General features: G+C 42.0%; 1 protein-coding gene across 1 annotated transcript; it reads right to left on the reverse strand.

Moving 5' to 3' along the window:
- Positions 1 to 5,775: 5,775 nt before the first annotated feature.
- On the reverse strand, positions 5,776 to 18,641 carry LOC119878959 (protein Mis18-alpha-like). Its single transcript, XM_038589475.1, has 5 exons — positions 18,143 to 18,641; positions 14,249 to 14,315; positions 9,259 to 9,381; positions 6,617 to 6,713; positions 5,776 to 6,055 (listed from the first exon to the last, which is right to left on the reverse strand). The coding sequence occupies exons 1-5, from the start codon at positions 18,639 to 18,641 to the stop codon at positions 5,975 to 5,977; spliced, it is 867 nt and encodes a 288-aa protein (XP_038445403.1). The 3' UTR covers positions 5,776 to 5,974.
- Between the last annotated feature and the right edge of the window lie 6,622 nt (positions 18,642 to 25,263).

Raw genomic sequence — 25,263 nt, forward strand, 5'->3', positions numbered from 1 at the left:
GGCACAGTCAAGCCAGTGGGACTTAGAGACTCAGGATCTCACTGAAGTCATGGCAGGGTGAGAGGTGTCTGAGACAGAGGAGGGGAGGCAGGAGGAGGGAGGGCAGGAGGGAGGATGGGAGGGCAGGTCAGATGCCTGTAAGGATGGAGCAGGACAGCACACAGGTGCCTGGGTTTGACCAGACACCTGAGCACACTTGCAGGGCACGAATGGGGTGCGCAGAGTGGACAGTGGCTGGGGTGTGAGAAAAAGGGGACGCGATGCAGCAGTATCCCCGTCCCCCCCGCAAGATATTCACTGAGCACTCGCTGTGGGGCTGCATCCCTTGGGGCACAGGCACAGGGCAGAGACCTGAGACCCCTGCCCGCCCAGGGTGGGGGGGGGTGAAGGGGGGTGGGGAAGGTGGGGGAGTGGGGGGTAACCCTCCAACAGATGGCACAGTGAGGTGGTGCCAGGAGATCCAAGATGCAGCAAGAGGGAGAGCCTGCACCAGGGCCAGCGGGGAATCTCAAGGGAGAGACAAAGGAAGTGGAGGGAAGTCTAGGCAAAGGGGCTCAATCAGCTCCATTTTAGAGAAAACGGAGAGGTTTGTGGCTTCGAGGCCCTTCTAGACACTAAGGTTGCAAGCACTACAGGCAGTGACTCACCTTCCCTTACGTATTTGAACGCTAAGAACCAAGGAGGCATCGCCTATGGCAGCTCGCGAATAGAGCCAGGAGGCAGCAACGCACAGCACAGCCCTGGGAATTTAGGCCGGAGTTAACGTCTCTGAGCCTCAGTTTCCGCATCTGTAAAATGGGAGGAAGGATTCCAGTGAAAGAGGGTTTTGTGAGAACCAGGTGAGCTCCCAGCTCCCAGCACGGTGCTTGGTAGTAGGGTATGATCACTAGGTGCTTGCTACCAAAGCGCAGAAGTCATCCCCCGGGGAACATTGCTCTCCAAAATGGTGACCTACTCTTATATTTGGTTTGGAAGACGTTGATCAAACATACACCCCCACTTCTCCAGAATCTCTGTTACTCTCAGGAAGCTTCCAGAATTCTAAGCCCGGGCTCCTGGTAACGAACGGTACAGGGGTCAGTGGGAGCCACGTGAAGGTGACAGTGTGCATGGGGAAGAGAACTCAAGTCTGCAAAATCAGCTCAGGGATTCTCACCTCCCCCCCCCTTGAGTTATTTCTCATTTCCTTTTTCAGCTCACGTAAGTTAAGAGGCTGAAAGGGCCCTTGAGGGGACCTTGTCCATCTCTTCGCCTTAAAGTCAGTTGGAGGATATCTAAAACCCTGGTGGTAATTGTTTAGGGGGGGAAAGAGTTAGGGTTAATTTAATTTTGTCAAGCTAGCAGAAGTCGATAGGTTCTGCCTTGAATGAAATGAGGCTGGTTCTATTTCAAATCACATTTGGCCCAATAAAATTTGACGCCGGCACATCACTCCTCTGACCCCTCACTTCATGCTGCCGTCTAGTTATTATCACAATTTAGACAAGTGTACACATTCCGAAGAGACTACAGTTACATAGATTGACCTTGACGCGCATGCCGCCGTGATCACCTGCCTAGATAAAACCCCTGCCAGACAGATGGAACTCAGCTCTTATTAAACAAAATTAATGATCAGTCCCCAAAACAAGTCTGGGTTAGATCAAAGAATAAATGATCTTCCCTCAGTTCAAAGTAATTGCAAATGAGCTTTCTCTGCTGGTTCATCGGCATGCAACCACCCACCTATTTATCTTATTCAGGAAGAACAAAACATATATACACAACATTGACTATTGATACAGAATTTTTAGTCGTTAGCTTTCAGGTTATTTTTGCTTTTGCTCCAGAGACCGTGAAGAATGTGGCTGAAGTCTTAAGATGGTGTTTCATTTTAGGTTTATTAAATGAAAAGATGTTAGGATGGAGTCTTTCTGGGTGATGAAAAGAGAAATCCGTTTCTTTCTCTTAAACTTTAAGTCAAACAGTATGGAGATTAAATAGACACAGTAATGTCCTGAGCAACCATCCGGTGGGGGTGGGGGCTGTTTTTCAGGTTCTTTAGCTCGGGCTAGTTTTTCTGGTGTAAATACTCCTAGCCATGGCCCACTCGAAGCTACCAACAGCTTAATAACCACCTCACAAAATTCCTGACAATTTAACAGCTGCCTCTCAGCTCCTGCACAGCCTGGAGCTAGACAGAAGTAACCGGTCTAAGATTTCTCTCGCTCCTTACCTCTTATTTGACAAGCAAACTCAGCTGTTAAGCCACTAAAAAGTGTGCATTTCATACCATCTGATTACACTTAAACAGGTTTTAAAATAAACATTTCCTTAAAAATAGGTAGTCACTAAAACTCAGGTTGTAAAAGATTTAATGATGCAGAAAACAGTTACAGTTTAAGTGAAAACAGTATGTTTGGTGTGGTTCCAAATTTGCAGATAAAAATGACTACGAAGATATACCCCAAAAAGTGATGAACTTTTTTAGTTGTGAGATTATGTGTCAGTTTTATTTCCTTCTTTGTGCCATTCTTTTTTTTTTTTTTTTCTAAGATTTTTAAAATTTATTTGAGAGAGAGCATGAGCAGGGGAGGGAGCAGGCGGGCAGGGGGAGAGAATCCAGAGCAGACTCCTCGCCCCCGCCCCCAAGCAGACTCGGGGCTCGACCCCATGACTGCAAGATCATGACCTGAGCGGAAGCCAAGAGGTGGACATTCAACTGACTGAGCCCCCCAGGCGCTTCATTTGTGCCATTCTATTTTTCAAAATTTCTACAATGTTCATGTAGTATATTTGCAGTTGGAGAAAAAAATAATTCAATAAATGGTAACATATTTATTATGGTGTTCCAGATTTCTCCCTTTACATCCATAGAATCTTATGAGTATACTAGCTAGGAGAATCAATCAGATCAACTCTATTTTAAATAAGGCTAAATTGTTGTCACTTGATTTTTGTGATGTGTTACTGTTTCCAAAGTACTCTCATAAGCATTATCTAATTTGATAACCTGTGATTCAAGAGAAGGTTACCATATCCTCATTTTACAGATGAGGAAATAGAGGCTCAAAATGATGAAATAATTTGCTCAAGTTCACATGGCTAAGAAAGCGGTTGAACTGGGATCCCGATCCAGGACTTCTGCTACCGGTAAGACCATCTCTCAAAAACAAGCTGAGGGAAGCCCCACTCGTGATTTCTTTGTTCAAGAACTTCCCACTAAATGCCTAGACCCAATTCTGCAAGGAGACATTCTCCTGATTTTGTCCATTTTAAATCTCCAGAGCTTGACTAGAATCATCCAGGTAGAGTGCATTCCATCCAGGCAGAGATGCTACACAAAGCAATGACCTCAGTGGGCTCTCTGGCTTAGAAATCTACAAACACGATGGGAGCATTTGCTGAAAACTACAGAACCCACACTCTGGGGTGAAACTCTATAATGTTCTACACATAGTTAGAAGAGTCTAGAAAGGCCACCTACTAAGTTCTGGTAGCAGGTTCCGTAGCTTCTTACTAAAGAACTGGGGAGTGCCCTTTACAGGGAGGGCTTAAGAACAATTTCTGGATCCATCTACCTGAAGGCTCTTTGCCAGGTCTTCCGCAATTTGGACTGGAACGTCTGTTTCTTGCTTCCGCACCCTCATTCCTGCTCATAAGCAGTGCTTTACTGGAACTTGGTAACCAGAAACGAAAGCAGTGTTTTTCAGGTACAAGGTTCAGAAAGAAGAACCCATTGCCTCAAGTCTTGTAGATTTTAAGATGTGGATATACAGGATGAGTTTAAAAGTAGCATTCTGATGAGACCTCATGTGAAGCCAGAAAAGCCAGGCTTGCCAGGCTTTGGGGAAACAGGTGGCCCCAGATAAGGCTGGCCCAGAGTGGGGGGTCACCTCCTTCTTCAAGGTGTCATAGAGCAGCATGCAGGGAGGACAAAGCAGTCCCACTCGGAGTCCTCAGGGTGAACAGTTTGGGAACCTCAACATCTCTCTCCGCGGCAGTGGCAGGCAAACCCCTTGGTGACATCACAGGCAGAGGCCAAAGATGCAGACTCTGCCTTATGAAACCCAACCATCTCCTGGGGATTCCCATCAGATGCTTCTGTGAAGAGCATGTGGTACAAACATGTATGACCTTTTCATCTGTACCAGGAGTGGTCAGTTAACTTCATCTGTAGGATCCTAACAGGAAAGACAACCGTGGGGATGGCTAATCAAAGGCCCACACTAGAGGTAGCCGAAAGCACCTGAGCTAAGCTTATCTCCTGATCCACAAGAGAGGCTTAGTCAGCACTGTGGATATCAGAAATTATTTTTCATTGGTGAAGTGAGTAGTTTTCGAGATGCATGGATTGGCTAGATATCCTGCCCCAGTATGAGCAGGGTAAAAGGAATTAGGGAGCCAAACCACCTGTCCTTTGGAATAGCCCTGAAGTGACTGCTGGTGTGTTGTTCCCTGCACAGCCAGGAAGTTAGCTGAATCCTGCTGTAACCATAACTCTCCCATCTGTTCTGAATGAACTTTCAGGAAAGCTGCCCCTAAAGCACCTGAGGGGACAGACACTTGGGACTGCATCAAGCTTACTGAGGTAAGAGGACTGTCTTGTTCCTGGTAGGTACAAGTATGTGTGTTCTCTCCACCGTTTCCTACCTGGTCGCATGTCTGTGAGAGGAGACCTAGAGGGCTCACTCAGCTAATCTATCAAAAATAATTCAATAACTGTAAATGAGTCAGCTGATTTGACTTTGATTTGACTTAAGACCTTTTATTAGGATACCTTTAAGAATTATCAGAAATAAATAGGGAGCTTCTGAGCAGAAACTGAGTTGTCACTCACACATACTGAGTACTAATCTGGTACTCAGATTAGTGGCCTCATCTGTACCACAAAAACAGAAAGGGGCCTGGAGAAATCTGGGTTACCTTTACACTCCTGAGCAGGCCTCCCACATCACCACAACCAGTAAATGTGTTGAAGTCATGGCATCAGGATTTCTGACTTCAGTTAAATACCACAACTCAGTTTTGTAAAAATCAATCTTAAAATACTTGGTTTTTTTTTTTTTAATACTTGGTTTTAATCTTTATTCTCCCACTTTTAAAAATAGCACATGTTGCATAAGTCTCACATTATCAAAGACTGAAAATTTCACAGAATCCCACCCTCAGAGATGTATTATTCCAGGTTTTGGGGGCCATATAGTAGTAAACAAACAGACCAAGTGGAATTCTACTACCATTAGAATATATTCTATTCTCCTCTTGTGCAAGTTTTCAAACAGTTCTGACAAATAATTCAACTGACCAGTTTCTTCAGAGAGCTTTATGGATCTGTTTTCAGAGAGTCAATCACACAGTGGATGGAAAAACCTCTAAGATTTTCTTGCCATTCAATATTAAATACTTCCCAAGGTATTAGAGGTGAATAAATTTTTTTAAAAATTAAAAATTTAAAAAAAATTTTAAAAACTTTTTAAAAATATTCATTTATTCATGAGAGACACACAGAGAGAGGCAGAGATACAGGCAGAAGGAGAAGCAGGCTCCTTGCAGGGAGCCCAACGTGGGACTTGATCCTAGGTCTCCAGGATCAGGCCCTTGGCTGAAGGCGGCGCTAAACCACTGAGCCACCCGGGCTGCCCTGAAAATTTTTTTTAAAAGGAAATGAATTCAATAAGAGAAATAAACACTTCAGAAAATCAGGGCAGTTTCTTATCAAAGCAAAAACTACTAAATTCCAGTTTCAGCAAGTATCATAAAATGACTTTAAAATTCAGCTTTGGGAAACAGCCATCCTTTTAACCATTTACTATATCCATAAAAGTAATTCTGAAATCCTTCTCACTTAGTCAACACAAGAGAACACCACATATACATACGGCCACTTAGAATTCCTTCCATTCTAAGTGAAATCAAATGAGAACCAGAATTGCTGCATATGAAAGAAGTGTCCATCAGCAGGGAGTCCAGAGTGGGGGGCTTGGAAGAGATTTCAGTTTTTGCAACTGGTAAAGGACAATTTTGATTCAACCTCCCACAGCTTCATTTGTAATGCTTTCAAAACATCTTCCATCTATTGAATTGAAAAAAAAATTTTCAGATACACATGATTATGATTAAAATCACATATGATTAAATTATTAACATATGTATTGCTAATGAAATTTATGAATATGTTATGCATTACACATGAAATTATTTAGAGGCATAAACTAAATTTTATGTAAATAAGGCATAATTCTATTATCAGTAGTTCTCAACCTCTAACCTAGAGCTCTTTTATACACTCATGGGTATCCTGCCTATCTGGCTGTGAGAAGATATTAACATTCAAAACTAAGGTTGTTTATACCATGAGAATTGAATCAAATGAAATATAGTTCACTAGTTTTAGAATATATACTGCCTTGATTGAGGCATGAAATGTCTTATAATTTTTTGATTAAGCTTTAGCTTAGTTTATAGTTTGGCTAACCCCCAAAATCAACTTTCCTAACAACTGAAATAAAATAAGCACTCTCTTACCATGAAAGCACTAAGATCAAAACAGATGCCATTCTGAGGATTATTTGTGGAGGAGCTCACTAAAAGAAGTTGTTCACACAAAGATATAAAAAGTACAGAACGGAATTACCTGCTTCAGAGACTTTTCTATTTCAACTCTGCTTTCAAGATTAAAAAGTTCTTTATCTTCTGACACAATTTGCTTTTCCGAGGATCCTAAGATATAACTGAAGTATAGTACAGTACAAAGTTAAAATATGAAAATGAGGCAAATATTAAATTCATGTTAATTAAATAATATTAAAACTCTTTTAAGTATGTTACACTACATATTTGTACTGAGTAAACACAAAATAACTATTTTTGTTAATAGCAACCTACATAGGAAGTTGTGCCACATAAAATCATGTTTTTCTCCATAACAGATTTGTCCAGGTATTCCTACATATTTTCCAATATTCTGAACATTTCATTACTGGAACAAGTTTGCTCTTTTGTTAACTGAGTGGCAAAAGATTAACACTCATAGTTCAAAATTCTATGATTAAAAAGTTTAAAAAGATCCAGAAGAAGCCACTGCATTTTTACTTTCTATAACTTTTTGGGAACATGTGTACTTTCAAATTTGACTTTTAGTAAATAACGTATGGAATCAACTCTTCGTTACTTTGATCTGGCAACTTCAACAGTTATCTTCAAACTTATATTCTGCTCGGGTCCCTGGGTTAGGAGACACTCTGCTGTAGAAAATACGGGATAAGAGAAATATGGCCTGCAAATGAGGAAAACAGGCCCACTGTTGCTAACCCAATAAATCTAAACGGCAAATAAGAAGGTGCTAGATTTCACCGAAGAAAACTTGATTAACTTGCATTTCTTTCTAAGTCTTTCATCACTTGTAGCAACTTCAATGTCACTTCTTTTGTCAAATAAGAACAAGCTTGCTTTGGACACCTCAGTGATTATATTTCTGAAAAATTGCATGGGAGGTGAAATTGCAGAAGCCAATTAACATCCAGTTTAGGAAGGAAGAATGAGATGAAGAAGGAAATGAAGGGGCAGTGAATCATTTACAAAACTGTAAATTGGGGTGCCTGGCTGGCTCAGTCCATAGAGCATGTGACTCTTGGTCTTGGGGTCATGAGTTTGAGCCGACAATGGGTACAGAGACTACTTAAAAGTCTTAAACAAAAAGTAAATAAAACACTTCTAAAACCAGCCAGGTTCCTTGGCATTAAAACTCTGCCCTAAGAGATAACTTTTACCCTAAACTTCAGCTGTTCAGGAAAAAACAACTTCAATACTATAATCTCCTGTGGCAAACAAAGTCTTCTAATGTTTTCTTTTATACAGAAACGCACCACTTTTGAAAGTTTTGTACTAACCCAACTGAATTTCATGCCTTTCATGAAATATTTTCCCTCACTTAATTTTCACACATCTTAGTAAAATTCCCATGGAGATTAAGGGAGCTTCTGTTTAGGCCTGGGTCTTCTATTTATATATTTAAGCCAAAATAGATCTCTCTCCAGATAGACATACATGCTTACAACAATGAGCAATACCTGTTCTATCATCCTTTTGTGTAAGGACTGTAAGAGGCTTACGAGTTTAAAATTTTGATCTACACCTGTCTACTTTCAAACATGGTGGCATATTACAGTTATCAAAGAATAAGTAGCTGAGAAATCATAATTAGGAAAAAAACCACAGTCATATCTTTTCAGGAGAAAATCTAAGGAATTCAATGGGAGTGACAAAATACCTCAAGTAATGAAAAATATAGGCATTCTTTTCTTCTTAAATTGTTCTTTCCTGATATAGGAGGTTTTTAAAGCGTCTTTAAAGTCTTGAAGGTCACATCTTTTGTAGGATAAGTGAAAATACATTGGGGTCAAATGAGTTATTCAATTTTGTGTTTCTAACTGAAAAAGGCTAATGAATTTAGAAGGCCTTTAAGCTATCTGAAACTCTTTAACTGACATCTGTCATCAGCCTCCTATTTACCTTGTTTCCGAATATGTACTTGTATAGAAATCTTGGAGAATGAAGGCACTTCCTTGCATACCTCAGAAAAAATAGGCGATTCCTTTTACTAGACCCATGAAAATAGCTGGACTTTGTATTTCTACTTTTTCCAGAATACCAAAGGGACTTCTCTCCTAATCAGTTTTTAAATTCCTAATATTTGATGATATTTTAGGCAGCTAAAAACTGGGGGAGAAAATAAAATGAACGCACGTTTCAATCCACACAACTGCTTAAAAAAAAGTCCTATTGAATTAATTCAATTTTTAGGAAAAATTGAACATATTTTTTACTCTGGAAAAATGTTCTCACCGTGCTTGCTCTTTATCATTTAGAATGTATGATTTTCAAATACCAAATACATCAGGTCAAAACAAAACAACAACAAAAAATCACTGGCTTTATTGGTCAGAAATTATTACTTGAAAATATATTTTAACCAAATAGTGGTTGATTTAGTTTGGATGTTTTCATATTAATTTTTCTGCAAAAAACTATCTGAGAAATCAGTTATGAGGTATCCATTTGTTTATCAAGCTTACCTTTCTTTTTTTTTTTAAAGATTTTTATTTATTTATTCATAGAGACACAGAGAGAGAGAGAGAGGCAGAGACACAGGCAGAGGGAGAAGCAGGCTCCATGCAGGGAGCCTGACGTGGGACTCGATCCCAGGTCTCCAGGATCACGCCCTGGGCTGCAGGCAGCACTAAACCGCTGTGCCACCGGGGCTGCCCTCAAGCTTACCTTTCAATGGCTTCAACACTGAGGCAAAACAAGTCTCTCTTGTAATCTAGATTCTTGGGTGTGCATCTATATACGTAGCCAAGATTGAGTGAGCACCCTGTGCAGTACAAAGTCTCCAGAATGCTGCAATGAAGAAGTGCCATTGTTTTAGCAAAGTAGCAACTCGTTATAACAAAAATCCCATTGTTAAAATCCATAAACATTTAACATTTAAGTTTGCTAAAATATGTCAGTCCAACCTTACTAAGTCATGTGTATAAAGAAGGGGGGTAAATGATAGTAAAATGTTTATATTAGAAATGTAGACAGTTAAGGGCAGCCCGGGTGGCTCAGCAGTTTAGCACTGCCTTCAGCCCAGGGTGTGATCCTGGAGACCCGGGATCAAGTCCCATGTCAGACTCCCTGCATGGAGCCTGCTTCTCCCTCAGCCTGTGTCTCTCTGCCTCTCTCTCTCTCTCATTCTCTGTGTCTCTCGTGAATAAATCTTAAAAAAAAAAAGAAAAGAAAAAATGAAATGTAGATAGTCACCTCGAGGCTACAGTGCCTTAAGCACTTAGTGACATACAGAAAAAGTGACAAGAAAAGAATACTGATGTGGTGTTTTTCTAGGATGTAAATGCCTCAATCTGGTATTAAGAAAAACTATCTAAAATTTGAAAATAAGATAAGGATTCCACATGTCCTTTCAATGTCATATGTCCAATATGACCATAGATAGATTTGGTCTATAATGATCCAAGGAACAAACATTTCAGGTTTGTAGGCCATGTGGTATCTGTTGCAATGATTCGCCTCTACTATTTTAGCACAGAAGCAGCCACAGACAATACATAACTGAATAGGCACTGTCCATGTTCCAATAAAAGTATATTTACAAAAAATAAGTGCCTGGGCCCATGGGCCATACTTTGCTCTCCTGGAAGGTAACACTGGTTGTTCACTAGTTACTATTGATTAGGGCCCAGACTCTCTGAAGTTAGATGATAACTTACAGAAAGATTAGTAAATTAATAATTTGTAAAATTACAGATAATTTTAGTCTAGTAAAGACACAAATGTTCTCTGCTAGTAGAAAAGGTAACTTTAAAGGCTGAGGCTCTATTGTCCTGTGGGACATTAACTAAATTTGGTTCTACAGAGAGTATCCTCCTCTAAACCAGCTTTGCCATGTTCTGACTGCCTCAGTAATGAGTTAAATAAATCTCTAACACGTTCATCTGTTAGGGTTGCCTTCTCTTTTTAATTATTCTTTGACCTAACACTTTTCTTCCACTATGGATATGTTCCACATAGGCAACTCACAAATATTTTACTTAATGATTCACGTTCTCTACATAATTATTCCTTCATTCTAGTTATTTCTCAGCTCAGGCTCTGCATATTTGAATATAATCTCCCCTACCAATGTTGACTCATGTCTTCTTTAAATCTTAGAATCCAGGGATCCCTGGGTGGCGCAGCGGTTTGGCGCCTGCCTTTGGCCCAGGGCGCGATCCTGGAGACCCGGGATCGAATCCCACGTCAGGCTCCCGGTGCATGGAGCCTGCTTCTCCCTCTGCCTGTGTCTCTGCCTCTCTCTCTCTCTCACTGTGTGCCTATCATAAATAAATTTAAAAAAAAAACTTAAAAAAAAAAAAAAAATCTTAGAATCCGTCACCCAAATGCCCTTGCCAAGCTGATCTATCCAAATTTTGCCATTCTATAAATATCTATAATAAACCACAATCAAAACATATAGCAAATTGATGATAACTGAAGATTGAAATCTAGTGATCAGGGACACCTGGGTGGCTCAGCGGTTGACGCCTGCCTTCAGCTCAGGGCATGATTCTCGAGATCCAGGATCGAGTCCTGCATCGGGCTCCCTGCAATGGAGCCTGCTTCTCCCTCTGCCTATGTCTCTGCCTATGTCTCTCATGAATAAATAATATATCTTTTAAAAATAAATAAATAATACATAATCTAGTGATCATAATATAATATACAACCCGAAAGATGTTATTATTTCAAAAGAATTATATAATTCCTATTGATATTGAGCCACCTGTAATAACTAAATAGCTATTCCTGTTACCGAAAAAATGGAGCCAACCAAGACTCAAACAACATATTATAGACTGCATTATTGTTTACTTAAATATACCAAGAGATTTAACTACTGCAGCTACGTATGGAACAAAGAACAAAATGCCCAATAAATTTTAAGTTCTTACTAGTGATAAAATTAGCTAGATAGTATGACACTGATCATATTATTAAGTTTCACATGCTTTTATATTTTATATTTTTCTGTATATTTTATATATTTTAATATTTTATATATGTTTTTATATTTTATATTTCTTAGTAAATAAAGCCCGGGAGGCAACCCTATCTATACTACCAACAGTGTACAGGAAAATGTTCATACTACATCTCAAACCTCATAATCTTGAGGCTGCCATACACAATTACCAAGATTGTGCACTACGTATAAGGTAGGTGTAATCAGCAAGAAAAGCTACTTAAAATAACCCAAAATACAAAACCACATGATCAACGGATAGCATTGTTTTATCCCAAATTACCAAAATCAAAGTTAAACACCAGTGAAGAATACACACAAACCCATTCATACTTCCAGAGTGATCTAAGGAATGATGACGAGAGTGTAGTTACAATTATTGCAGTGTCTTTCTGCTTTCACCACTGGCAAGGGTTTGGCCAGAACTCACCATTAACGCTGAACAACAATACTGAGAAAGCAGTGCCAGAAATCATGGAGTGATTTTCCGACAGAAATGAGTAAGCATGTGAGAACCTTAACAAATGACAGAATGAACCCAGGAAACAGCACGGCTACCTTTACAACACATTTCTGAGCCCCAGAGGGCTCTTGCTAACCAGCTACAGGCAGCTCAGGCACTATTCCATAGGACAGGCATCCTAAGGCAATATGGTTATCTCCTCAAGTGTAGAATATGGGACCTTAGTCAATGTCTTGAATTTGAATTTGTGTGGCATAAATGATGGGTTCAAGAGACACACATAAACAGGACTAAATAACACTGGCTCACAGAGTAAGAGTCAGTGCCCCCCTTACAGTTCTTATCAATCCTAAGAAGTGCTAGGAAGTCTTTAACACAAACCTCACAGTTGCAAATCTTTTAACAGTGAGAAAACAGACCTTAGGCTCAGATCAGCCAGGCAATAGCATCTCTGCTAGAGTTAATAACATCTGTTTTCATTGTGGTTCACTTCTAGTTAACAGCAAATGATATGGCAGTAATATTAGATTCCTTTTTAAATTTATTAAATAAACAATCCTGAGTCAATGTAATAAAAGCTATGAAGTACAAGATAGCAAAGGTAGTAGATGGATATGGCAAAAAATGGTGAAATTGGCCTCAAAATGGCTAAAATTGGAAGGAAAGAAGAAAAAACAGTTTGCAAGAAGGAAGGAGAGATACAGGCATCATCCTAGCTCTAACTACTAAAAAGTCCTGTGGCTTTAGCAAACTTCTAATCTCCCTAAGGCCTTACTTTCTTCAAATGAGGAATATCTAAGGCTGGTTTTCCAAACTGAGGTCACCTGCAGCACATCTGTCACATCCACATACTACGTGTACTACTATTAATTTAATTCTCCTTAAACAGAGTTTTTTTTTTTAAGATTTTTTATTTATTTATTCATGAGACACAGAAGAGGCAGAGACATAGGCAGAGGGAGAAACAGGCTCCATGCAGGGAGCCCGATGCGGGACTCGATCCCGGGACTCCCGGATCACGCCCTGGGCCGAAGGCAGGCACCAAACCACTGAGTCACCTAGAGATCCCAGAGTAATTTTTTCATTGAAATAATACTTTAGGGGGATCCCTGGGTGGCTCAGCGGTTTAGTGCCTCCTTTCAGCTCAGGGCACGATCCTGGAGTCCCAGGATCAAATGCCACATCAGGCTCCCTGCATGGAGCCTGCTTCTCCCTCTGCCTATGTCTCTGCCTCTCTGTGTGTTTCTCATGAATAAATAAATAAAATATTTAAAAAAAAAAAAAAAGAAAAGAAAAAGAAAGAAATACTTTATTTGGATGGATACTCCAGTATTACTTTAAATGAAAAACCAGGGGAAGCCCGGTGGCTCAGCGGTTTAGCACCGCCTTCAGCCCATGGTGTGATCTTGGAAACCTGAGGTGGAGTCTCATGTCGGGCTCCCTGCATGGAGCCTGCTTCTCCCTCTGCCTGTCTGTATCTGTGTGTGTGTGTGTGTGTGTGTGTGTGTGTGTGTGTCCTCTCATGAATAAATAAATAAATCTTAAAAATAAATAAACAAAATAAAATGAAATGAAAAACCAGTATTTTTAATACACACTAGAAAAACATACATGATTATTATTTTGTTTGGTTGTTTTGTATATCACCTAAAGTTACTTCATATATATTGGTTAAGACCCCGCTTGGGCAACAATCAGATAAGGGAGAGCCTCCCATTCAGTTTATTGAGGATGCTACTTGTAGCAGTGGGTGGCAGATAATGCCAAGAGCGTGATCCCTTCGACCCTTGAATGGCAAGCACCGGGCTTGGGATCACTGAGCCCCTGTGCTGGTTGATTCTGGCCTCATGCAGAGAGGCATGTACATGTGTATAAGTGTGACACTAGCATTTTCTATGGGTTACATGAATTAAAAAAATACTATTGATCTAAGGCAACTTTGAGATTTTTATGATACATTTTCTTTTTCTACCTTTATTTTCAGTTTGCTTAGCACTAAGCCCAAAGACCAAAAAGAGTGCAGTATGTAACTTAATATATTTAGAAATTCTTCCAACACAATATCTAAAAAAGATGGCCATCACTCAAGAATTGATACATTAAAATGACTGATTCTATACTGATCACCATGAATAAAGTCTTATCCCAATTAATCTTACCGGTAATGATTTATTAAAGATTTTTAGTTGAAAGTAAACATTTTCTCTAATACACATATTCACACAGATAAAAGCCTTACTCACCAACCATTTTCGTTTTTACGTTTGGATAGTATCTGTTCTTTATCCACAGAAACATTAGAGGAAACACCTGGAGCAAAGTAACATAATTCATTAATGTGGTTTGCTATAATATACGTGCAGATACTTAGAGAACCTCTAATTTAATTTTTACTTTAGAAACTCAGAGAACCAGGGGGTCCCTGGGTGGCTCCGCGGTTTAGCGCCTGCCTTCAGCCCAGCGCATGATCTGGGAGTCCCAGGATCGAGTCCCGTCGGGCTCCCTGCATGGAGCCTGCTTCTCCCTCTGCCTGTGTCGCTGTCTCCTCTCGGTCTCTCTCTCTCTCTCTGTCTCTCATGAATAAATAAATAAAATTAAAAAAAAATAAACTCAAAGACCAGAGAAAAATAACAGCCCAAAGTCACACATACACAAGGGTGGTTCGAAATCAAATGTACGGAGGGTCTTTCTGGAAAAAAGAGGGGGCAGAATGAAAGTTATTTCCTTCTCTTCCTTGAAAACCCACTGACATTATAAAATGAGTTAAAATTAAGGGGAAAATTCCACTGCCAGTAAAGCTTGGGAACATTGGAACCTCAATCACAGACTACAAAAGAATACCTATAAGGTATAATAAATTGGGATAAAACCAAGAAAGAGTGCTAAAAAGCCATATATACATCCCTAGATGGTAAAGTGCGGAGATCTCTGGGACCTGTACAGAAATCTCTCCTTTAGACCATGACTTGAGAACAGGAAACATTTCCAGAGGGTCCAGGTCCAAGATACAATAAAGGAAGGGACATGGAATGGAAGGAAATGAAGAAGGGACATCACTCCTAAAAATGTCCAAAGCGATTGATTTCACCTCCTACAGTCCCCCTGAACTGGGTGAATTCCACCTTCATCAACCCAGCTGCCCAAATCAGAAAGCAGGGCATCATCCTTTATTCTTCATCCCCTCCATCCTGATCCCCCATATTCCACTCCACTGATAAGTCCTGTCAATTCCACTTCACACATTACACTTCTGTTCCCAAGCCATCACTACCTCCTCTTGCCCAGACTATTGCACTAGCTCCTACTGACCTTCCACATCCATGCTTATTTTTCCTTCAGTCCTTCCTCCAAAGAAACATCTGGGTCCTATCACCCCCTTGCTTAAACACCTCACTCAATAGAATAGATTCCAGTTCTGAAGAATGGCTTCCAAGGCCCTGAATTTGCTGGCCCCCTCCTTCCTCTCTTTTATTGCCTCCTTCCTCTTCATTCTGCTCTTCAGTCACACAAGCCTCGGGGCCTTTGAACTAGCTGCTCAGTACCTGGAAAAAGCAAAGAGCATGATCCCAGAATTGTACATGTTGTCAAGTTGTCATTCATGTAAAAGAGAACAGAAAGACATTTTCAACCACTCAAACTTGAAGTTTTCTTGGGGATTAGGGCAGAGGTTGGGAGGGTCTACTGATGACGATTAAAGAAATAACTCAGGAATGAGAAAGCAATTAATAAGCTTTCTTGTATTATTAAGAGTCCTGGAGTTGAAAAATAAATTCATGCACATGTTACATTAAGGCTCAATGACCTGCTATGGCTAGAGAACTGATCTTAAATGTTACAAACCTTGACGAAGTAAAAGTAATCAAACTAACTCAAACTGAGGTGGAAGGAATGGAAGTTAACCCAAGAGTTCATTTCTTTATCTTTCATGGCTGTAGTGGTGAATGGGAGGAGTAAATCGAATGGTCTAAAGTGGACAGTTTTTAAAATTTAAAAACTGATATAGAAAAAGTAAATAAAAAAAGAAAAAGTAAATAACATAAGTGTTTTTATATATAAAACAAAAAAGAAAACAGGCAAAAAAAAGAAAAAAAAAGCATGTGACAAGATAGAAAAGAGGCAAGATAGAAAGTACAAGCAAAATGAAAGATTTAACACCAAACATACTATTTCTTGCCTACTAAAAAAAAGATGCTCCTACTGTATCAAAAATCTCAACCCAAGTGCATGCTGTTCTAATGGCAGCAAGTCCGAAAACAATCTAGACTTCTATCAACAGATACAGATCAAGAGGATTAACAGTACTTCCGTTAGAAAAATCACTTAAGTGGCCCTTCGTAGACATTCTGAGCTCATGATACACAGTAACTCACTTAATCCTAACTACCCCATGTATGTACTATCCTCCTTTTACAGAGCACAAAACTAAAGCACAGACAGGTTAACTAATCTGCCCAAGGATACACAGCTATTAAGTGGCAGGTCAGGATTCAAATATAAGCAAGTCCAGAACCTCTATTACCATGCAATATTGCCTCTCAACAAGAGGACACCAGAAGTTCCTAAAAATGTAAGAAATGTCATGTGGAAACACTCAATATATATGCAATTTTTAAAAATAAGAATGCATAAATAGTATCTCAAGTGTGTTTTTTTTTTTAATTTAAATTTGTTCATACATGCATGAAGGGTATCTGGAAGGATAAATGAAACTAAGGCATATGAGTGTCAGTGTTGGGGGAGAAGTCTTTTTTACTTGTATACCCTTCTGCACCTATTAAAGTGCAAAGAATCTTCATGGTTACCACTTTGTAGCCCACCCAACCCACTGAACTAGATCTGTGAAGACAGGGCCCAGAAATCTGTTTCAACCAGCTTGCAGGTGACTTTTAGGCACGCTAACATTTGAGGGGCTGTCGCCCGGAGGGTGGGGGAACGAGGGTGGGTGATGCGTGTGGCGGTGTATTCATTTTAATAACTAGTAAAGGGGCTCCCCAAGCCTACTGGCCGCCAGATCTCCAGCAGCTGTAATCTCCTCCAATATCCTTTAATAGGTGCAAAGAAATCCCAATGAATTACCACAGGAAATCGATGTTCTTAGGCTATGTTTAAAAATCGGAAGGGACCCAGCAGTTAATGTCAATGAGAGAATGCATTTTTTGGAAACAGCAGGTCCCAAAAGTTCCAGGTAACTGGTGGACACGCTGTTCTTCTGTCTTCTCAATGTTCTATCCCAAAAGGGAAAACATTCCACATAGGTCAATAAATCCCTGGTGAATTTCTGCCACTAAAATATTTCTAGAATTCAGAGCGTAAACTTGATCTTGATAACCACAAGTCCAAGAGGAATAGCCATTTTACGCCCATTCAGAAAAACACGTGAACTGCTCCCCTAAAGAAATACTACGCAATCAACAATATGAGACAGTAGTGGGAAAACATACAGGTAACTGGCAGAGCTAGTGTTAGAAGCTAGAACTCAAGCTACCTTCTTGACTTTTTTTTACTACTAACTCCTTCCTCCCCCAATTCTGAAGGGATTATTGGTGCTTTTATTACAAGTTTCCTTTTTGAATTTTTTTTTTTTCTGATAGTTACGTGTTCTGGCAACTCTATGGTGTTAACACTTCCGAGAGGAAAGGCATCCGCTAACACAACTATAAGAGAAGAAAAAATCAAACCTGACATCCCCCTGCAGGAATCAGGTAGCTGACAAGCTTAATTTCCAAATTAAACCCATAATAATATTACTTACCAACTGGCAGCTAGCTAATACCAATTAACAGCTAGCTAATACCCCCAAATGCTTACGGTTTAGTTGGTCATTTTTTACTGAGCAATGCTCACAAAGATGCTGATTGAATCGCTGCTCTTCTGGGCTGGGGGGGTGGCGGGCGGGGGGGAACCCCAGAAAAGGGGCTCATCACTCGCGATCCCAAGGTGCCCAGGGTGACCATCCTCCTCCCCTTTTCCCGGGACAAGCTCACCTCCCAGATTTTTCTGCTTGTAAAAACCCCGGGCATACTCGAAATAACCCCACCCCTTCTCCTCCCCGGTCGTAGGGTTGCTGCACCCCGGAAAGAAGGCGGCCCCAGGTTCCTCCCCACCCCCCCTCTTCCACCCTCCGCGCGGCAACTGACAGCGCAGCAAGATGCAGTTGGCGTCCTCCTGGCCCGCCACCCAGCTCAGCGAGTCGCCCAGCGGCCGCCTGCAGCCGGAGCACAGAAACACCAGTGGCCTGTCCTCCTCCTCCTCCTCCTCCTCCTCCTCCTCGGCCGGCTCCGCAGTCTCCTCGCGCCGCGTCCCCTTTGCACAGGCCACCGACGCGTCCCCGCTCACGGAGTTCCACATGCTTGTCCACTTCTGCAGCAGCTGGTGACGGCTCGAGTCTTCCGAGAGCCGCCTGCCCCACTTGCCTGGTCGCCGCCACACGCACCAGCTCGTAGAAGAGCATCCTTCCAGACAACCGGACGACCCGACGCCCGCATTTCTTCCAAAACGCCCGCGCCGCGGAGCGTCACGGGAAATGCGGCCGCTGCGCATGCGCGGGCGGGGCAAGGAGCGGAGGTCGGAAAGGGCGTGGCCCGAGGGGGCGGGGCCTGAGGGAGATGAAACGGCGGACAGCCCGCTAGTGCGCATGCTCCTTGTCGGGCTGAGCCCACCGGGTGATCTCTGGGGCTGAGTCAGATTTTCCATCATTAGGAGGTTGGAGCTGCTGCAGATCTGGCGGCCAGTAGGCTTGGGGGGCCGTTGTTGAGCCCCTTTACTAGTTATTAAAATGAATAGGCCGGGCAGCCGGATGGCTCAGTGGTTGAGCATCTGCCTTTGGCCCAGGTCATGACCCTAGAGACCTGGGATCGAGTCCCACATCGGGCTCCCTGCATGGAGCCTGCTTCTGTCTCTGCCTGGGTCTCTCTGCCTCTCTCTCTGTGTGTGTCTCTCATGATTAAATAAATAAAAATTTTTTTTTTTTTAAAATGAATAGGGGGGCAGCCCGTGTGGCTCAGCGGTTTAGCACTGCCTTTGGCCCAGGGCAGAATCCTGAAGACCCGGGATCGAGTCCCACATCGGGGTCCCTGCATGGAGCCTATGCTTCTCCCTCTGCCTGTGTCTCTGCCCTCTCTCTCTCTCTGTCTCTATAAATAAATAAAATCTTACACATAAATCACTAATAAATAAATAAAATAAACCTAAAATAAAAAAAATAAAATAAATAAAATAAAATAAACAATGAATAGGCTGCCCCACGCACACCCTCCCCCGGAGCAGAGGATTTGGAACACAACTGTCCTCTACAGCCTGGTTCCCCCAGCCTCCGGGCAACAGCTCCTCAATTGTGAGCGTGCCTGAGAGTCACCTGCAGCTGGGTGAAACAGGTTTCTAGGCCCTGCTTCACAGATCTAGTTCAGTGGGTCGGGTGGGCTACGAAGCCTGTAACCGTTTGAAGCAAACTGGAAGGCTATTGCCTTCCCTGAGTTAAATGGGTCAGTACTGCGCCCGGGTGTCAGGAGGACCAAGTGGATAGGATGTGCTTGAAAATAGTTTAACTGTAGTGTGCCGTGTCCGTGTAATTAGCCTCCAATCCGAGGAGAATTGCCTTCCCTCCTACTTTTTTTTGGTGTTCAAGGAAGCCGACCTCCCTGGACTGCCTGTTCTCAAGCACACAAGAGTATCTCTATACAACATTGATAGAACCCACATCTGTTCTTTGAGCAGGTGGGCAGTAACCTCTGATTTCAAAGGGGGTGATCTCCTTGCCTCAGACTGCAGGGTCTTATCGTCAACACCTAAATTCTGTGTGGGATATCACGTAAAGAAGGAATGCAAAGGTGCTGCTTGATTAGTTCTCACCCATGCACTTTTGCCTTGGTAGTGGTCCATTCCCCTATTAATAATATAATAGTTATTATACGAATTACATTTTACAACTGTAATGCTCTAAAGATGAATATATAGATATTGCATACTAAAACATTTTCTTGGGACACCTGGGTGGCTCAGCGAGTGGTTTTAAGCGCCACCTTCGTCCCAGGGCATGATCCTGGAGACCAGGGATCGAGTCCCACGTCCGGCTCCCTGAATGGAGCCTGCTTCTCCCTGTGCCTGTGTCTCTGCCTCTCTCTCTCTCTCTCTATGTCTCTCATGAATAAATAAAATCTTTTTAAAAATATATTAAAAAAAACATTTTTTGTTGACCTTGAAGTTCCTTTTTTTTCCTTCTGATTTTAAAAGAAATTAAAACATCCTCATGGGGCTGTGAAAATATCACAGGCCCGAGGCACAGTAACCTATGGAGAAGTGGGCCCCAATGCAAAATGAATCCCTCTGTAATCACAAGTATGTTTGTATTATGAATTGAAATATATAGATCCCCCACAAAACCATATTTTATGTGGGGACAAATGCTTGAGTAAGATGACCTTGAACTCAGTGGTGGCAGGTGCTTCCTGAACAACCATTCCAACCCCTTCCTCTAGTTATACAGCTGGGAGATTTGCACAAGGTTGAGTTCAACCCTCATGTCTGCTAACATCACTCTCAATTCCAGAAAATGGATCCCCAGAAGCTTAACCCAATTAGGTAACCCATCTCTCTTCCACTGTCACTGTGCAGTGATGGCCCCACCCAAGACTTGAGTCAATCGCACACTGTGCTCTCTTGGTGATAAGAATTGGTCAGTTGAGGGCAGCCCTGGTGGCGCAGTGGTTTAGTGCCTGCCTTTGGCCCAGGGCGTGATCCTGGAGACCCGGGATTGAGTCCCATGTCAGGCTCCCAGCATGGGGCCTGCTTCTCCCTGTGCCTGTGTCTCTGCCTCTCTCTCTGTGTGTCTCTATGAATAAATAAATAAAATCTTTAAAAAAAAAAAAAAAAAGAATTGTTCGGTTGAACTCTACCTAAGTTGCCAGGTTTTGTCCAGTCAGAGCAAATCTCGGGACTCTTGTTCACTGGTTGAAGGAAGAGATGTCCTCTTTGCTCCCTGGGTATGAACAAGGAAACACATGCCTAGATTGCTTCAAGCAGCCATCCTGAAAACCCGGGGAAAGGCTGAACAAAAGAATCACAGAGTAACTGAGCATCCAACCTCTGGACTCTTTCAGGTAGGTGAGCCAACAAATCCTCTTTATTGTGGAAGAGAGTTTAGACTGCTTTGTATTATCTAGCAACTAAAAGTGTCTGTAATGGTCTGATACAGTATGTTAAGATTGAGATTTTGAAAAAAAAAAAAAAAAAAAAGATTGAGATTTTGACTGGGACTCCAGGGTGAGGCAAAATGACATACCACAATGTGCATGAGACAGATGGCCGCCCTCCCCTGGGGAGATCTCCAGAGTGGATGTTGAAGAATTAATTCCTCCTGTTCTTAAACCTCCTCCCACATTTTGGCAATATGAAGGACTGGAGAAAATGGTGCCCAAGATGACTTCATAAGAGTCAGGTTGTTGAGCTGTTTTAGTAGCACAACAAAGATGAGCCAGATAGGAACTTTGCTGGTTCAACCTTCCCACCTAGAATCTTAAATTCTGCCCAAGGTAACCTGGAAGGGTGAAGACTCTCCAGCAGTGAGCATCCAAGTATGGAAAGGCCTCTGGAGAACCAACCCAAGGGGAGATCTTCCTGGGTCATGGGTGGGCAGCTGGGGGTGGGAGTGCAGGGAGTTTCTGAGGGGCCAGGGGAGAGTTGGCTCTAACCATGCCAGGCCAGAGAGTGCAAAACCAGGTTATGATAGAACCAATTAAAGCAAAAACTGTTTAGTCCCCTTTGTTCCCCATTTCAGCCTAGGAATGGAAATAGCAAGGAATGGATAAGGTGAGAAAGAAAGTAGAGCCAGCCACACACCCTTCCCCACACTAGAGGAAGGTGTCCACCTAGTGTCCCACCTGGGGAAGGAGGTTACAATTCTTATCCTGGAGAGAAGACTGAAGTGGTGATTAATATCTTGGACTGGATACTATCATTCTGCAACTGAAGTAGCTGCATAACTGTTTACTCTCTAGAGAATACACTCAAATTGCAATAATATAAGGAGGGTTTCTTTACAAAGTGTCAAACGAGGGATCCCTGGGTGGCGCAGCGGTTTGGTGCCTGCCTTTGGCCCAGGGCGTGATCCTGGAGACCCGGGATTGAATCCCACATCAGGCTCCCGGTGCATGGAGCCTGCTTCTCCCTCTGCCTATGTCTCTGCCTCTCTCTCTCTCTCTGTGACTATCATAAATAAATAAAAAAATTAAAAAAATTAAAAAAAATAAAAAAACAAAGTGTCAAACGAGAAAGGTATAGCCAGCATGTGGGAGAGATCCTCAAGGGATCGGGAACCCATGTTAACAGCCTTGACCCACAAGGACATGGGGAAGGCATTTTCCCCAAAGCAAAGAGAGCTGTGAAGAGCTTACCACCTTGGGAGGATCACCTTTCTTTCAAGGGATGCAGCCAGCTGAGTTGACTTCACAAGGAGAGTGGCTGGAGATTAAATTCCTTGACCTTGTTCTCACCCTTTCCTCCAGTTCCCTGCTGGCCCATTGCCCAAGTTCAACCAGAATCCATAGGGCACATAGCATATTGATGTGGTCCATTACAAGTCTAGTTGGTGAGTGGACCTGGAAGGACAAATGGAGGGAACCCCACACACAGACTGCCCTTGTCGTCACCCAGAAGGCTATCCTAACCAAACGAGTTTTAAAGTCATAGTAGGAAGCAACATTAAAAATAAGATTCCATTTTGATTCCATCCTTCTATCCTTCTTGCTCAACATATCCGTCACTCAGACTACCTGATTCAACTCTCATTTCTGGCTGGGTTCAAAAGACTTCGTATGATTAACAAATTCTAGTCTAATAAATATCTATGGCTAGCACCAGTAGAAAGAGAGACAAAGCAAGAAAATGTAACTAGGGGAGGGAAGGAACAAAGAAAAAAAAAAAGGAGAAGAAACAAATGAGACCTTGATAATTTTGCTAAAGAATTTATGCCTTTTGAAAAGTGCACTGGTAATTGAGGAAAATCAGAAATTAATGGCTTCTGATTACAATCATGGACTAGATTTTATTTTTTTTTATTTTATTTTTTTATGGACTAGATTTTAATTGCTACACTTCCTTACCCCTACACAAGAATGACAATGAGGAGTGATTGCAGGTCCCTGGAGTCAGTCAGCTAGCCCAGTTAGTATGTAGAGAGCTGGCTGCAGCTGCATTTGAGAACCCCTTGGTCCAACTCTTACTGGGAGAGATACTGGGGGACAAATGGCATCCATAGCTTCATTCCTTGACCAGGTGGCACCAAGAGAATGCCATGCTGGGCATTCAGCCCCCAGGGACCTTCTGGCACAATCAGAGCTCTCCTCGGGGATAAAATGTGCTTTGGGAAAAGTTTGGTTAGATATTTCTATGTGTGCTTCAGAGGTGAAGCTCCAGGAATATGTTTCACCTTCTTAAAAATCCTCACAGACAGGATGTTCTTTAAATAGTTCTGTTTCCCTCTCCTATTTAATGTGTGGAATCATGCTTTTCTGGTCTTTAACAGAGATATTTAATTCTCATGCAAGTTAAAAAAGAATAAGGAGAAAAACGTGATTTTCAGTAAATTCATAATATATTTGAGCTGGGAAAGAATCCCAGAGATGCTTAATCTACACGTCTCACTCCACGAATAGAAAGGCTGAGGTCCAGTGTGGTTCAGGAGTCATGGATCTAACTCACAGAGATTAGTGGACATCTGGGCTGTTATATGTGCAGCACCCTTCCTCTTCCTAGAAAAACCACTCCACCCCCTCCCTCATTCCAACAATATGGCTGCAGTGGGGCTTCACATCGTGAAGGTCTTACCTAAGGTGGGCCCCATCCCAGACCACCACCTTCCTGGCCACAGAGATTGGTTCTAGGTGAGCAGGTGTCAGAACTAGAGCCAGTCTGAGTCCATCCCTGGAACTTTTCATGCCAAAGTTGGGAGGGAGAGTCTTCTGCTCACCCATTCCTCTAGAGTCATGATCCCAAAGTTGTCATCAACCATGCCTCCAGCTATGTGGAACATCCTGGTGTGACATGACCCTCAGCGAGAAACAAAATATGAGGTGCAGATTAAGAGTAACAGCAGCATCCCCATTCTCACCGGTCTCCATCCAGTTCTGTGGGTACCCCTCATAGCATGTTCCCATTAAGACCTGCTGGTGTTTAAGCTAGTTAGAATCGAGTTTCTGTCACTTACTACCAAGAGTCCTGACTAATACACAGATTTCAGTCTAGAGCCTAGGTCTCTGGACCCCAAGTACAGTAGTCACACCACTACACCAAATTATTGAAATATAATACCATATATTTATGGGACTCCTAAGTGGCTCAGTGGTGGAGTGTTTGCCTTTAGCTCAAGGTATGATCCCCAGTCCTGGGATTGAGTCCCACATTGGCCTCCCTACAGGGAGCCTGCTTCTCCCCCTGCCTATGTCTGCCTCTCTCCATGTGTCTCTCATGAGTAAAAAAAAAATAAAATCTTAAAAAAAAAGAAATATAATACCATATATTTAATAGTGCCTTGTAGTTTTCAAAATACAGTCTTTCAAGGGGCCTAATTCTGGAGAATTACAATATCATGTAAGAGAAGAATGCATTTCCAGTATAAAATTCTGAAGTCAGCCTTTCACATTCTTTCCAAGCATTCCTTTGTTTCCTCTGTTCTTTTCCATTTTTAAAAATTATATAGCCAGAGGAAGGTCTCAGGGAATAAAAATCTTTAATGCCTATACTAAACACCCATAAATCTATCTTTTAACTAAGAGGAAGTTCTCTAAACTCAACACAGACTGATCAAAAAGTAAAGACTGTAGCTCCTGAATCTGGAATAATACTAAAGAGACCCTAAGTATCAAAGATACAAATAATGTATCTTTAGAGAGATTTGAGACAATATCACATCCACAGTAGAAGAAGTGGAAGAAAAAATTTAAGAAAATTCACAGAGAGTAGAATAGAATAATTTGAGAATAAATATAAAAGGTGGGGAAAAGATCAAACACATAAGCAATCAGTCCAGGAGGTCCAACATCTGACTAATAGCCAGATCAAGTACACAGGGAAGACAAAATAAAGAACAAATAATCGGGATGCCTGGGTGGCTCAGCGGTTGAGTGTCTGCCTTCGGCTCAGGGTGTGATCCTGGAGTCCCAGGATCGAGTCCCACATCGGGCTCTCTGCGAGGAGCCTGTCTCTCCCTCTGCCCGTGTCTCTGCCTCTCTCTCTCTCTCTCTCTCTGTGTGTCTCTCATGAATAA

Source organism: Canis lupus, unplaced genomic scaffold (assembly GCF_011100685.1).
Source record: "Canis lupus familiaris isolate Mischka breed German Shepherd unplaced genomic scaffold, alternate assembly UU_Cfam_GSD_1.0 chrUn_S2146H2346, whole genome shotgun sequence".
NCBI lineage: Eukaryota > Metazoa > Chordata > Mammalia > Carnivora > Canidae > Canis > Canis lupus.

Coding starts and splice junctions, on each gene's coding strand:
- LOC119878959 (XM_038589475.1), bottom strand. CDS start 18,641: ATGCGCACTAGCGGGCTGTCCGCCGTTTCATCTCCCTCAGGCCCCGCC. Junction 6,714..9,258: donor AGTGTTGAAGCCATTGAAAG/GTAAGCTTGAGG, acceptor ACTATACTTCAG/TTATATCTTAGGATCCTCGG. Junction 6,056..6,616: donor TAGAAAAGTCTCTGAAGCAG/GTAATTCCGTTC, acceptor TCAATTCAATAG/ATGGAAGATGTTTTGAAAGC.